The sequence below is a fragment of the Babylonia areolata genome, chromosome 13 (genome assembly GCF_041734735.1).
Source record: "Babylonia areolata isolate BAREFJ2019XMU chromosome 13, ASM4173473v1, whole genome shotgun sequence".
Taxonomy (NCBI): domain Eukaryota; kingdom Metazoa; phylum Mollusca; class Gastropoda; order Neogastropoda; family Buccinidae; genus Babylonia; species Babylonia areolata.
In genome coordinates, this window is record NC_134888.1 from 2440189 (window position 1) to 2456718 (window position 16530).

Genomic DNA, 16530 nt, shown 5'->3' on the forward strand with positions numbered 1-16530 from the left:
TTTATTTTTTTATGCCCATCCCAGAGGTCCAATATTGTTTTAAACAAGATGACTGGAAAGAACTGAATTTTTCCTATTTTTATGCCAAATTTGATGTCAAATGACAAAGTATTTGCAGAGAAAATGTCAATGTTAAAGATTACCACGGACACACACACACACACACACAGAGACAACCGAACACCAGGTTTAAAACATAGACTCACTTTGTTTACACAAGTGAGTCAAAAAACCAGGACAGCTGGAGAGGGGAGACATCAGTGGAAAAATGGGGAGACAGGGAACAGTATTTGACACCAAACAGCCAGTTCCTCTCCACGCTCGCGTGTGAAACTGCTTGTTTGGTGCGTATCTGTTATTGCATATGTGGGTGTGTGTGTGAATGTGTGTCTCCATGTTTTATATTTATTTGCTTATTTATCATCATTGTTGTGTCTTTTTTTGTCTTTTTTTAAAATAATTATTACTACTACTACTACTACTTTTTTTATATTATAATTATTATTTATTTATTTATTTATTTATGTACGCTTATAGTTGACTTCATCAAGTTTTTGCGCCTCATACATATTATTAGTAGTGGTAGTAGTAGTTGTTGTTTTTTTAAAATTTTTTATGTATTTATCTATCATTTATTCACTTCTTTTTTTTTTACTTTTTCTTTTTTTCTTAAGGCCTGACTAAGCGCGTTGGGTTACGCTGCTGGTCAGGCATCTGCTTGGCAGATGTGGTGTAGCGTATATGGATTTGTCTGAACGCAGTGACGCCTCCTTGAGCTACTGAAACTGAAACTGAAACTGGCGTGTGATTCTGGCTGAACAACCGAACCAAATATGCCAGGGCTACAAGGAGAGGGAGGTTGGGGTTTTCAGTACTAAACATGTAGTAGTAGTAGTAGCAGAAATAGTAGCAGTAGTAGCAGGGCAGGGACAAAGAAAGCTTTGAAGCTTTTAACTCACTCAGTACGGCCAGTCCTCTCTTCTCCTCTGCACAGACCCTTCGGATGTCCAGTGGGTGTCTGAATGACCCAACCTTTAGCTTCCGTCGTCAGAATTGTGGTATTCTTTTTCAACATTCACATCTTCAGTATAAGAGCCTTCCGCTTGCAATATTTTGATGATGGTAACTGGGGTGAAACGCTGTTAACGTCGTCTCTTTCGCCGTTCGCATGGAGAGAGTTAAACAGTCCCTTCTTTGTTTCAAAACATGTTCTGGAAGAGATTTTGATCAAGGCTCAATGCATCATTCACAATTTATTTATTCATCAAACTCTCTAAAAATACATACACTGATCTTCTTCGTCTCGTTCATTAGAACATATGAATATCAATCTCAATCAAAAGTTTGCTCACCAACAGAAACAAGTGTGCCAGAGTCTGCACTAGTGAGTTAAGGTTAAGGATGTGTAGTCAAACAAGTGTTTGTCAAATGGTAAATTGTGTGGTGGCAATGGAACAATGCTGTCCAAAACAAACTGATGGACAAAGTGATAGTGAGAAACTGGAAACAGATAAATAACAGGTGTGTGGTTTCTTGTACTCCTTTCATCTATTTCTCCCCCCCCCCACCCCCCACCCTTTTTTTTTGCGGGGGCAGGAGGGGTTTCACCTGAACAACACCGTCATAATGATAGTGGTGGCAATCGTAGCATCAAATCATCAGAATCAAACAACCATTAAATAAAACGATGCCCTGTTTTTGTCCCTCCTGAACATCAACACACAATCACATTCCGGAGAAGCTGAAGACTTCGATCCCATTGTGCTGATGGTTCAGTACCCAGCAAAGACCACATTGTGAAGCACTTGCAAAAAAAAAAGATGAGTTTCTACTCTCTCAAGAAGATATTCAGTGATGAGCAAAAGACATATTTATCCTGCAACGACATCACAATTGTGAAGTGCAAGAAAAAAAAGAGGTCAATTTCTCTAATCTGGAGAAGACATCAGATACAAGCTAAGGGCATATTTATCCGACAAAGACATTGTAATGTGCAGTCCTGAACATATTCAGTTTCTCTACTCTGGTGGAGACATTCATGGACAATCTAAGGACATGATATACAACAGACCAGAATATATGCTAAACCTTGAGTTCAAAGTTCAGCACAGGACTGAGAGAGTGGTTGGTGAACGCTTCGCAACGTGCTTTTTCTCTACGCACTGAACACAACTGCTAGGTCGCAATGAGGACCTTGATGACTTGATGGAGACATGACGCTGGATGGCAATGAAGTCACAATGCTCTTCACTACAGTTTCTCTCTCTCTCTCTCTCTCTCTCACTCACACACACACACACACACACACACACACACACACACACACACACACACTGTGGTGACACTGAAGGCTTCAAAATTGAAGATTATCAGAATCACGTTCAATTAAACGGCAGACCTGGAATATTGAACGTTCCTCATGATCACACTGAAGACTTCAAACTAAAGATGGTCACAGTCACGCTGACTGACAATGAAGACTTCAAATTGAAGATAATGACTATCACACAGACAACATCCAGTGGATACCTCAGGTGACTTATATATTGTTTAGGTGGGAAGACATCATCTCAATGATGACCACATGATTACAAAGGGATGACCCTGCAGCAATAACCAACCCCCACACAAAAATCCTGAATGGGTTAAAAAAAAAAAAAAACAGAAAAAAAAACACGTCACACTGTCGATGACCCTGAAGCAATCACCAACGCCCACACAAAATCCTGAATGTGGTGGGGAAAAAAAATCACACAACAAGGAATCAGATTCTTAGCTCCCAACACAACAGCGAAACAGCAGCCGAAACCAATCCCTAGCAGGAGTCATGGTGGTTTGATGGTGACGCTTGTGAATGCTTTGACTCTGAAGGTGGTTTAAAAGTGTCCGTTATGTATGACTACTCTCTTAAGGAAGTTTGAAGGTGGCTGTTATGAATGACTTATCTCTGAAGGTAGTCTGATGGTGACGCTTGTGAAGGTTTGTCTCTGAAGTTGTTCTGAAAGCGTCCATTGAGTATGACTAGTCTCTTCGTGTGATTTGAAGGTGTCTTGTTGTGAATGACTTATCTCTGACGTCAAGTGGTTTGAAAGTGTCCGTTGTGTATGATGAGTCTTTTCGTGTGATTTGAAGGTGTCTTGCTGTGAATGACTTATCTCTGATGTCTGTCCGTTGTGTATGATGAGTCTTTTCGTGTGATTTGAAGGTGTCTTGTTGTGAATGACATATCTCTGACGTCAAGTGGTTTGAAAGTGTCCATTGTGTATGACTAGTCTCTTGAGGCATTTAGACGGTTTCTGTTGTGAATAACTTATCTCTGACAGTGGTTTGAAGGGGTTTGTTTTGAATGACTTGTCTCAGAAGGTGGTTTGAAGATTCTGTTGTGAATGACCTGTCTCAGAAGGTGGTTTGAAGGTTCTGTTTTGAATGACCTGTCTCAGAAGGTGGTTTGAAGGTTCTGTTTTGAATGATGTGTCTCTGTACTTGGTTTGAAGGTGGTTTTGAATGATGTGTCTCTGTAGGTGGTTTGAAGGTTCTGTTTTGAATGACTTGTCTCAGAAGGTGGTTTGAAGGTTCTATTTTGAATGATGTGTCTCTGTAGGTGGTTTGAAGGTTCTGTTTTGAATGATTTGTCACTGAAGGTGGTTTGAAGGTTCTGTTTTGAATGATTTGTCTCTGAAGGTGGTTTGAAGGTTCTGTTTTGAATGATTTGTCTCTGAAGGTGGTTTGAAGGTTCTGTTTTGAATCACTAGTCTCTGTACGTGGTTTGAAGGTTCTGTTTTGAATGACTAGTCTCTGAAGGTGGTTTGAAGGTGTCCGTCATGATCACCTTGCCTCTGGGCATGACAAGCAGGTCTGAAGGTAACACCTGCAAAGAACTTATCTCTGAGGGTTGGAAGGTGCTGCTGAATGTGGCTAGGTGGCCTCACCACTGACTGTCGATCACATGGAGTTCAAGCTCAACACCTCGATGGCTGACATACAATCACAAGTACCTCAAGCCCAACACCTCGATGGCTGACATACAATCACAAGTACCTCAAGCCCAACACCTCGATGGCTGATCAACTATCACATGGAGTTCAAGTCAAACAACTCGATGGCTGATAACTATCTCTGAAGGGTGGTTGGAAGGTGCTGGTGAATGTAGTTGGGTGTCCTCACTACTCTTTCCAACAATCACATGGAATTCAATCCAAACACCTCAATGACCGACAATAACACAGAACTCACGCCGAACACCTCGATGGCTGACAATCACATGGAGTTCACACCTCAATGGCTGACAAAAAATAACATAGATCTCAAGCCAAACACCTCAATGGCTCATCAACTATCACACAGAACTCAAGCCGAACACCTCAATGGCTCATCAACTATCACACAGAACTCAAGCCGAACACCTCAATGGCTGACGGACAATCACATGACGCTCAAGCGCGAAACCTCGATGGCTGACAGACGATCACACGAAACTCAAGGCAAACAGTTCGATGGCTGACTGAAAATAACACAGCGCTCAAGCCAAACAGCTCAATGACCAATGATCACATGGACCTCAAGCCAGACACCTCGATGGCAGACATACCACTGCATGGAGCTCAGTCTGAATACCTTGATGGCTGACATGCCATCACATGGAACTCAGTCCGAGCACCTCGATGGCAGACATACCATTGCATGGATCTCAGTGCAAACACCTCGATGGCTGACCTACCATCACATGGAGCTCAGTCCGAACACCTCGATGGCGGCCGGCACAAAGTCCTGGGCGGGGCAGAGTGGGGGGTTGTTGAAGCTGTCGCAGGTCTCTGTGCGACACCTCTCCATCATGCCGTCCAGCTGGATCCCACAGCCATTGCTGCCCACACAGCAAGACAGCATTTCATTTTCCCAATACCACCCAGTAACACCCCTTGGAGGTACAGGAAAAATATAAGAACAACTGTATTGTACTGTACTGTATTGTATTGTACTGTATTGTAACCAGGGAGTTAAACTGGTGTCACTCTCTGACATTAATTCCTTAAGGTTGTGCAGTGTCTAAGCAAGAGACGATTTGGCTTTCCATAAATTTTCAGTATAGGCATTCTCCACATGGTATATGGGCAGTCTCCGCAGCTGTTACGCCAAAGTGCTGCCACTGTTATGTGTCTGAGGTTATACCAATCAGAAGACACATACTACTCACGCTCCACCAATCAGAGGAACACACAAACACCACTCATCCTCCACCAATCAGAAGACACACACCACTCACCCTCCACCAATCAGAAGACACACACCACTCACCCTCCACCAATCAGAAGACACACACCACTCACCCTCCACCAATCAGAACAACACACACACACCACTCACCCTCCACCAATCAGAACACACACCACTCACCTTTCACCAATCAGAAGAACACACACCACTCACCTTTCACCAATCAGAACACACACTACTCACACTCCACCTCTCCACCAATCAGAACAACACACACCACTCACCCTCCACCAATCAGAACACACATACCACTCACCCTCCACCAATCAGAACAACACACACACACACACACAAGTCACTCACCCTCCACCAATCAGAACAACACACACACACACACACATGTCACTCACCCTCCACCAATCAGAACAACACACACACACACACACACACACGTCACTCACCCTCCACCAATCAGAACAACACACACACACACACACGTCCCTCACCCTCCACCAATCAGAACAACACACACACACACACACACACGTCACTCACCCTCCACCAATCAGAACAACACACACACACGTCCCTCATCCTCCACCAATCAGAACAACACACGCACACGTCCCTCACCCTCCACCTATCAGAAGAGAGCTGTTGTCCCCGGCCTGGAACATGTTGGCGCTGAGGGGGACGTGGGGGTCAGGTTTGCCCACCCACTCATACTTGACACGCTCGGGGACAAGTGTGAACAGAAACGTCTCTCCTGTGCCGAAGAATCGCACGGGGCGGCTGTACGTCCGTCTCTCCACCCAGGGGTCCGCACAGAAAGCTCCGAACACCTGGCCACAGGAAAGGGGGAAAAATACTGTAATGATGATATGCAGTATAATTGTATGATTAAAGAGAATTGTGCGATCAACAACCATTTACCTGAACATCTAGTCACCAGCCCCATCCAAACGTAATATGTGGTTTATGTTCAAATGTGTGTGTGTGTGTGTGTGTGTGTGTGCATGTGTGAGTGTGCACAAGTTCTTATATTGATATGCACATGTATGTATCCTAAATTCTTCTCTATCTGTGTTTGTGTATGATTTTCAATTCATGTTTTTACCTTTTTATGTACCCCAATATTCCTTGTGACCCCGGTGTACTTGGTAATAAAGACATATTCTATTCTACTCTACTAATAACAAAAGGTTGTTTGGTATGCCCAATCTAATGATACCAAAGCCCCTGGGCGTTTACAATGAAAAATACAATGACGTATGCATACTAAAAAAACACAACACATGAATGCACCTGCACACACAAATCCTCCTGCTCCAACTTTGATCTGCAAACCCACACCCACTCCACACAACACACACACACACACACACGTGTGCAAGCACATCTTGGCAAGGAAGATGAACATGTGTATGTTTAAAAAAAAAGTCAAAATAATAGAAGTAAAAATTAACTTGACTAAAACAAAAAAGTGAAGACAAGTAGTCATTTACTGATTAGAGTTTTGGTTTCTGTTTCAGTAGTTCAAGGAGGCATCACTGCGTTCGGACAAATCCATATACGCTACACCACATCTGCTAAGCAGATGCCTGACCAGCAGCGTAACCCAACATGCTTAGTCAGGCCTTGAGAAAAAAAAGAAAAGAAAAAAAAGGTGAACAAATAATAGATAAGCGTACATAAATAAGTAAATAAATAAATAAATAAATAATTACAATATAAAAAAGGTAGTAGTAACAATAATAATAGTAATAATATTTGAAAGAAGGGCAAGGAACAGCTTGGCGGACAGGAAACAGGAGTGAGTTCCATCATAATAATAATAATAATAATGGATACTTATATAGCACACTACCCAGAAATCTGCTCTTGGCGCTTTACAAAAATGCTTTTGTTAACATAAAACATTACATCAATGTTACATACACACACCAAAATGTGACTACACACACACACACACACACACACACACACACACACACACACACACTGCATACATACATTTTAACATACATGTGTATCTAACAGCTACCCTAACACATACGCACACATAGGCAGGCACAAGCTTACATAAACACAAGCACACACAATACACATTCATATACATGCATGTAGTTATGTACACATACATAATTATGTATACACACACAGTCAAGCACAGCTAACGCAAAGGAAGTGGACCTGCCATGCAGAAGAAGCCTGGAAAGAGAAAGTGTGTTTTCCATATGTGCACTTTGCACTTTTTAGGGGGGTGCGGGGTGGGGGGGTGGGGGGGCATGGCGGGGGGAAAAGGGGGTGGGGAGAGGGGGGGTCTGCTGGGACCAAGGCTTCTGGTAAGTTAAACATCTTGGGGGTCCCACAGACTCTTTTTTTTCCATGACACTAGGGGGTCCCGAACTAACTTCAAAGGGTCACTCCAAAGCTGCACATTCTAATGAGATCTACACTGTTACACACACATATATACAATTTCCAATGTCACTTAACACGGAAAGATGTTAAACTGATGACTGCTACACACATACAAAGGAAGTTGCATGTCAGGCTTCTTGTCATCATCATCTTGGCTTCTGGGCCAAGACGTGGTGAAGGGAAGCAACTCTTCTTCACAGCAGACGATCCTAGTCTCAGATTGAAGCTCCAATACTTGACTTTCACAACACAACATAACAACACTGTACAAACAACACAACATGACACAGCACACAACACACAACAAGACAACATAACACAATACAACAACACGACACAACACACAAATGAAGCAACACAGCACAATACACAAGACAACACAGCACAACAATACAATACACAGCACAACACAGCACAACAATACAATACACAGCACAACACAGCACAACAATACAATACACAGCACAACACAGCACAATAATACAATACACAGCACAACACAGCACAACAATACAATACACAGCACAACACAGCACAATACACAGCACAACAATACAATACACAAGGCAACACAGCACAACAATACAATACACAGCACAACACAGCACAACAATACAATACACAGCACAACACAGCAATACACAGCACAACACAGCACAACAATACAATACACAGCACAACACAGCAATACACAGCACAACAATACAATACACAGCACAACACAGCACAACACTACAATACACAGCACAACACAGCACAATACACAGCACAACACAGCACAACAATACAATACACAGCACAACACAACAATACACAGCACAACACAGCACAACAATACAATACACAGCACAACAATACACAGCACAACACAGCACAACAATACAATACACAGCACAACACAGCACAACAATACAACACACAGCACAACACAGCACAACAATACAACACACAGCACAACAACACAATACACAGCACAACACAGCACAACAATACAACACACAGCACAACACAGCACAACAATACAACACACAGCACAACAACACAATACACAGCACAACACAACACAGCACAGTATAGAACAGCACAACCAACTGCCGTGTCACCTCCCCCTCAACAGTCTTAATGACCATGACGGTGCACGGCTCCATCTCTGTGTGGGTGTACAGCGTCATCAGTACAACAGAACACAATACAACGGAATTCAACACAATACAATACAATACAACGCAATGCAATGCAATGCAATGCAACATGATACAATACTAACAAAATACACAACAATACTAACACAACATTTGTATTTTTGTTTGTATTTTGTATTTCTTTTTATCACAACAGATTTCTCTGTGTGAAGCTCGGGCTGCTCTCCCCAGGGAGAGCGCGTCGCTACACTACAGCGCCACCCATTTTTTTTGGTATTTTTTCCTGTGTGCAGTTTTATTTGTTTTTCCAATCGAAGTGGATTTTTCTACAGAATTTTGCCAGGAACAACCCTTTTGTTGACGTGGGTTCTTTTACGTGCGCTAAGTGCATGCTGCACACGGGATCTCGGTTTATCATCTCATCCGAATGACTAGCATCCGGACTACCACTCAAGGTCTAGTGGAGGGGGAGAAAATATCGGCGGCTGAGCCGTGATTCAAACCAACGCGCTCAGATTCTCTCGCTTCCTCGGCAGACGTGTTACCTCTAGGCCATCCCTCCACATAACACCAACTCAACACAACACAGTAACACCACAATGCAACACAATGGACACACAACACAAGAAAACACAATAATAGTCTGCACGATACAAGAAAACACAAAATGCAGCAATACAACACAATTACAAAAGAACACACCGCACAACACATCACAACACAACAACCCCCCCCCCCACCCAACATAACACAACACTAACAGCACTACACAATAACAACACAACAACACACAACACGCCACAACAAAACACACCTCTCCATCCACAGTCTTGATGACCATTACAGTGCAGGGCTCCATCTCTATATGGGCGTACAGCGTCATCAGGGACGTGCCCAGGTCAGCAGAGTTGAACAGCATGGTGGGCGGGCAGATCGCGTACCGCGGGGGCAGCCAGTTCCATATTGTCACCAGCTGAAAGGACAAAATGAATATCATAGTAATACTTCCCACGTCGTGACTTTCACCTTTAACCAGTGATTTAGATTTTTTTTGTCTACTGCTGTAGTGCCCAAGACAAGTAAAAATTCCAAGTTAAAAAAACAACAGAAACAAATGAATAATAAATAAAAATTTGACATCAGATACAACCTCTGTTAAGCTTTATTTTGCTAAATAGTTACCTTGACCTTGACCAATTCACCTTTGACACGCACTCGCACTCACACACATGCAAGCGCACACAAGTCATACACCTAAACATATTCACATATACACACCCCTAAACGTACTCACACACACATACACACACATAACAGCAACACACACACAACCCACCCCAACCCACACACTCACATGTCAACTCACACACAGTCACACAACTCACACACCTAAACATACTCACTCACACACACACACACCACACAAACAACAGCAACACGCGCACAACCAACTCCAACACACACACAGAGAAACACAAACACACACACAACATGTGCACAACACCCCTCCCCCCACCCCCACTCCCTACACACACACAGACAGCCCCACAAACACCCACCACACACCACACCTGATCACTATTGGAGCCAACATCGTGGAACCCCATCATCTTGGTGTTGGGGGTGGACTCACACACACACACACACACACACACACACACACACACTCACACACACACACACACACACACACACACACACACACACACATAGAGAAACCCAAACACACACATACAACAACACGCACAACCCCCAAACCCCTACTCCTACTTCCCCCCCATGCCCTCCCCCAGTGCCCCCCACACACATGCGCACGTGCACACACACACACACAAACGCACACAACACACACACACACCACATACACAACAGCAACACGCAACAAAACCAGCCCCACCTCCCAGTGGACACACACACACCACACACACACCACACACCCCCCACCCACCTGATCAACGGTAAGAATGTTGGAGCCAACGTCATGGAAGCCCATCATCTTGGTGTTGGGGTGGGCCATGGACAGGGCCATGCTCCCCTTGTCCACCGAGGCCTTGGAGGCGTTGCGGGGCATGTCGGGGCGCGGGCTCACCGCCCCGCTGGCTATCAGCCCCTCGTGGCGGTTCTGCAGCTTCTGCAGCTTCCGCCGGGAAAAGCCGCGGATCTTGAACGCCACCTGACCGGCAGTGTTGCGAAGGTTTAGGTGGTTTGATCCAGACTTGCAGTGATGGGCACACGCACAGTCACGCACACATACAAACACATACCGACCTAAACATACACACACACACCTAAACATACTCACACACACACACATCACCTAAACATACACACAACACACACACACATACACACACACACACACCTAAACATACTCTCTCTCTCACACACACACACACACACCTAAACATACTCACACACACACACCTAAACATACACACACACACACACTCACACACACACACACCTAGACATACTCACACACACACACCTAAACACACACACACACACACACACACACACACACACCTAAACATACTCACACACACACACACCTAAACATTCTCACACACACACACACACACACACACACAAACACACACACCTAAACATACTCACACACACACACACCTAAACATACTCACACACACACACACACACACACACACACACACACACACCTAAACATACTCACACACACACACACCAACACAGAAATAAACAAAGCCACCTGCCCACCAGGGTTGGGAAGGGTTGGTGATGTGATCAGACTTGTAGTCAGTAATGGGCACACACATACTGTCAGCCACACACCGAGTCACACACACACCTTAACATAATCACACACATAACACACATATACACTTAAACACACACACACACACTTAAACATAATCACACACACACACACACACACACACTTTTAAACATACTCGCACATATACACACACAAACACACACACACACATACAGATACACACATGCACACACACACACACACACACTCACTCACTCACACAAAGAAACAGAAACAGAAACAAACAACGCCACCCTCCCACCAGTCTTGGGAAAGTTTTGGTGACGTGATCTGACTTGCAGCAATGGACACACACATAGTCACACACACACACACACACACACAGTGACACATACACACACACACACACACACACACACACACACATTTGCACGTAGTTGGGACAGTTAATGTCTGCTCTGCTGTTCCGATGGCCATGGTCGGACCGGACATGACTGACGATCATAAATATCTGCCCGGCAGGTGTGGTGTAGCGTATATGGATTTGCCCGAACGCAGTAACACCTCCTTGAGAAACTAAAATTGAAAAAAAGAAAAGACCCCCCCCCAAAACACACACACACACACACACTCGTACGCACATGCACACACACACTAACACACACACACACATACACATGTGCACTCACACACACACCTAAACATACTCATACATGATAACCGAAGAAAGGCACTATATAAGTATCAATAATAACCGAAGATAGGCACTATATAAGTATCAATAATAACTGAAGATAGGCACTATATAAGTATCAATAATAACTGAAGACAGGCACTATATAAGTATCAATAATAACAGAAGATAAGCCCTATATAAGTATCAAAAATAACCGAAGATAGGCACTATATAAGTATCAATAATAACCGATAATAGGCACTACATGAGAATAAATAAGTATTAATAACAACCGAAGATAGGTGCTATATAAGAATCAAGAATAACACCAAAAATAATACTTAAAAAAAAAAAAAAACCCACCAAAATCACTGCAACCGTCTGACCCACCTTGAGCAGTTTGGCTGGGGGCACGGGCGGACTCTGGCAGAACTGACTGATGCTCTGAGCCACACTGGTCGGGGAGGAGGAGGAGGGGGAGGAGGAGGGGGAGGGGGCCTGTGACCTGTGACCCCCGCCGTGCTTGGTGTAGAGGATGAGGAGGGCCAGGACCACACGGTACAGAACCTTGATCCCTTCCATCAGGTAGCTGTCCATCACCACCACCTGTCGTCATCATCATCACTGTCATCATCATCATCACTGTCATCATCATCATCGTCGTCATCATCATCACTGTCATCATCATCATCACTGTCATCATCATCATCGTCATCACCACACGGTACAGAACCTTGATCCCTTCCATCAGGTAGCTGTCCATCACCACCACCTGTCGTCATCATCATCACTGTCATCATCATCATCATCATCATCATCACTGTCATCATCATCATCGTCATCACCACACGGTACAGAACCTTGATCCCTTCCATCAGGTAGCTGTCCATCACCACCACCTGTCGTCATCATCATCACTGTCATCATCATCATCATCATCACTGTCATCATCATCATCATCATCACCACACGGTACAGAACCTTGATCCCTTCCATCAGGTAGCTGTCCATCACCACCACCTGTCGTCATCATCATCACTGTCATCATCATCATCATCATCATCGTCATCACTGTCATCATCATCATCACTGTCATCATCATCATCGTCATCCACGGCGGCACAAGGCAGCCCTTTTAGTTTTGGCGCGAAGCGGAGGGGAGAGGGATGAACAGCGAGCGAGCGCGAAACGTTGGAAAGGTGATAGCCTGGACAGACAGGCAGGCAGTATATGGGGCAGCGCTCTGGCGCACCACTAACTTCGCGCTATTCTCAGCGGAGCGCATGTTACACGGGCAGTGTGTACAGCTGTGAACAGCTTCGCTGCTGCTGATAAACTGTCAGAAACAGGGTTATGTGCTTTTAAAAAATAATACTCTATGTCAGAATGCAACAAGAAGGGCGCTATGGGTGTGAATGGATGTGTGATTTTCTGACAAATTTAACGATACCAAACATGAGTAGGTTTAATTTCCTACAGGCAGTGTACAAGCGGTCCAAAACTTAGCGAGCACACGAACATTCTGTTCGAACTGAGGAACACACACGAAACGTAGTTCAATTTCAACTCCGTGTTGTGTGTGTACATCGTTTTACTTGGAGATAAAACTTATATCATGATATACATGCATGTCTCCACGATACAACTGGAAGGAAAATATAGCCGATACATTACCTAGAGGTGGCAGACCGCCCCGGAATTAGTGTCAGTATTTAACGATCAGCTCCACTGAGAACTGCTGCCAGCCACTTAAGTTTCACACTTCTCTCAACATCACGGGAAGAGAGACGGACAGACAGACATATATGCAGGGACAGACATACTGAGAAACAGAGGAACGTGTACGGAGAGAGAAAGGGGAGAGGCACAGAGAGAGAGGGAGAGAGACAGACGCACAGAGAGAGAGAGAGACGCACACAGAGAGGGGGAGAGAGATTTTCGCCGACTAGATGTTTTGCGTGTCAGTATGTGTGCCTTTGCTTGCGACATGCATTTGGTCAGTCTAAAAGATACACCTTGACGATACCATGCTTTTAGTAAACGATCAAAATGTAACGTACTGACATGCATTTGTAAGTTCTAAATAATAAAATCCATTCCTACCTGAACTTATAAATCCGTATGAATCCTTGTTTGTAGTTGGTAATCCACTCAGTTGAAGTGTGACACTGACTAAACTCAAACATTTTTTTTTCTTGAACATCAATTATGCACATCAGTCGTGTGCATAATTTTTCTTCTTCTTCAGTAAGAGATTTATTGAAATCTTCATCCTCTGAGTCAACATACACCGTCTTACGTTTCAATTGTGCGATGGGTGATATAGCTGCGTCAGTGACAGGTGTTTTGGGTGTTATTGGAGATGTGTTTGTGCACAGCGTTCTTGTTTTTTTGACTGGTGTTGATGTGGACTGACAAAATGACGTTGACACACTGTCGTTGGTATCTAAGCAGAGGTCAGACGGATCAAAACTGTCATCCGTGCATTTTTTTTACGGGTGCTGATCGTCTTTTTTTCGGACGACCACGCTGACTTTTTGAGTGATGAAAAGAGCATGTTTTGCACTGATCCAAAGATAGATCTGGATCGAAAGTTGTCCAGATTTCTGACATTCTGTCAATGTCAAGTGCAACATTTTCATTTGCAGTTTTGAACTGAGAATTTCCATGAGTATCTTTCATTTTTATCATTTTTTTGTAGCACTTGATACAAATGCATGTGGGATGTTTGCCCTCTTCATCATTCGAAACATGTAGACCGAAAAAACGAAACAGTTCAGAAGAATACTTGGCACAAAGTCTTGCATTCAACCCTTTGTCTTCATCTCTTCTGAGAACCCGCTCACCACACACACGACACATATTATCCAAACATCTCAAGTGTTCACTGAAGGTGTGTTGCCCAGTCAGCAATGCTGCCACTACCGCACCAGATTCCATTTTTGTCGGCACTCACACACACACACTTAGGTCAAATAACTGGATGTAACACAAACACTCGGACAGTGTCTGGTAAATCACACAACACACTTAAAGTTCACATTCACTGGAATCATGTACACAAAAATTAGGTAGGACCACTTAAATTTTGAAATTCAACATATCTAAAAACTAATTACACCATTGGAAAGAACATAAAAAACTAAGTTCACATGCAAATTTTCATTGCATTATACCCAGTAGTTTTTAAGAAAACGGCGTCTAAAAATGTGCAAAAATGACGCGTTTTGACAGATTTAACAAATTGCTATTTTTAGACTGTCATAAAATTTTAAGATGAAGACTTACCACATTGTTCTTTGCTGTACTTGGTTCCACCAATACCTAGTTTATGCTGAATTTTTTCTGGCCTACTCAAGAACATGCTTAGAGAGAGACAGTGCCTTCAAAATAGCAAAATATTCAGTTTTGTCAAGTGTCGAATGGCCTGATTTCACAGTGATAACATGCTGACTTATAATGCTGATATCTCAGAAAGTTTTCATGCTACAAAAACATTTCAGATATGTGCATGTTCAGAAAAGCATGTAGAATACAGTTTTTTGGAAGACTTTATGCTATCAGAAATGCAAATAACAATGAAAACAGTCACAAAGTATATGGTTTTTAGTAACAAATGAGCAAGTTTTTTACAATCATGATGATACTATGCTGTCAGATATCACCAGAGTAATTGTAAATGTGCATATTTGACATAACAGAAGTCCAGTCATTTCAGCATCCTTGATTTGCAGTTCCCTTTCTTTTTCACTCAGTTTTGCTTTAAGAAATGACGCCTCCTCTGTCGTTGTTCTTAGTTCCTGTGTGATAATGTCCTCATTTTTTTCTTTGCTGCATGCTGGCTCTGGGTCTGAAGTAGGAGGTAGCTGTTTGACAGTTTTTTGCTTCTTCCTGCTGTCTCTGATGACCTCTGCACTTTCAAAAGGAAGTTCTAAAAAATCTTGAAGTGCACTCTCTCCCCCTGGTTTACTTCTGTTTTTACGCAGGCGAGCCTCATCTGCTCTGAGCCTCCCCAGTTTTAATTTGAGCTGTTGGGTTGGTGGCAAATCTCTGACCAGGTGTCATTTATGCAATGTTGCATCCTTTATCCTCAATATCCTAGCTAAGTGACATACTTCAGACACAAGACCAATAGGACAACTGAGTAAAGCCTCACAGTCCTCTACAGTTCCTTTCAAAAGATCTGCACGTGTAATTCCAAACTTCTGACAGGAGGGGCCAGGGAAGATGCATGAATCTTTCCTTTCTTGTAAAAAACATTCAGCACCACTGATCATTTCACACTTGCTGAATTCCTTAACTATTGACACCACACGTGGAAA

The 16530-nt window shown here is 43.4% G+C and overlaps 1 protein-coding gene across 7 annotated transcripts in view; it reads right to left on the minus strand.

Annotated features, from left to right (window-relative positions):
- Positions 1-609: 609 nt before the first annotated feature.
- Positions 610-16530, minus strand: part of LOC143288978 (GTPase-activating protein skywalker-like) — a 41909-nt gene continuing 25988 nt past the window's right edge. For 4 of the 7 annotated variants that reach the window (XM_076597696.1, XM_076597694.1, XM_076597698.1 and 1 more), the window contains exons 6-10: positions 12599-12814; positions 10726-10950; positions 9592-9750; positions 5845-6053; positions 1562-4861 (exon numbers count right to left, since the gene is read on the minus strand). In XM_076597696.1, the coding sequence (XP_076453811.1) occupies positions 4720-4861; positions 5845-6053; positions 9592-9750; positions 10726-10950; positions 12599-12814 (951 nt within the window). In that variant the 3' untranslated portion in view covers positions 1562-4719. Of the gene's footprint in view, positions 1212-1561; positions 4862-5844; positions 6054-9591; positions 9751-10725; positions 10951-12598; positions 12815-16530 lie in introns of those variants that run through there. The other 3 variants (XM_076597699.1, XR_013056160.1, XR_013056161.1) reach the window with 3 other exon arrangements.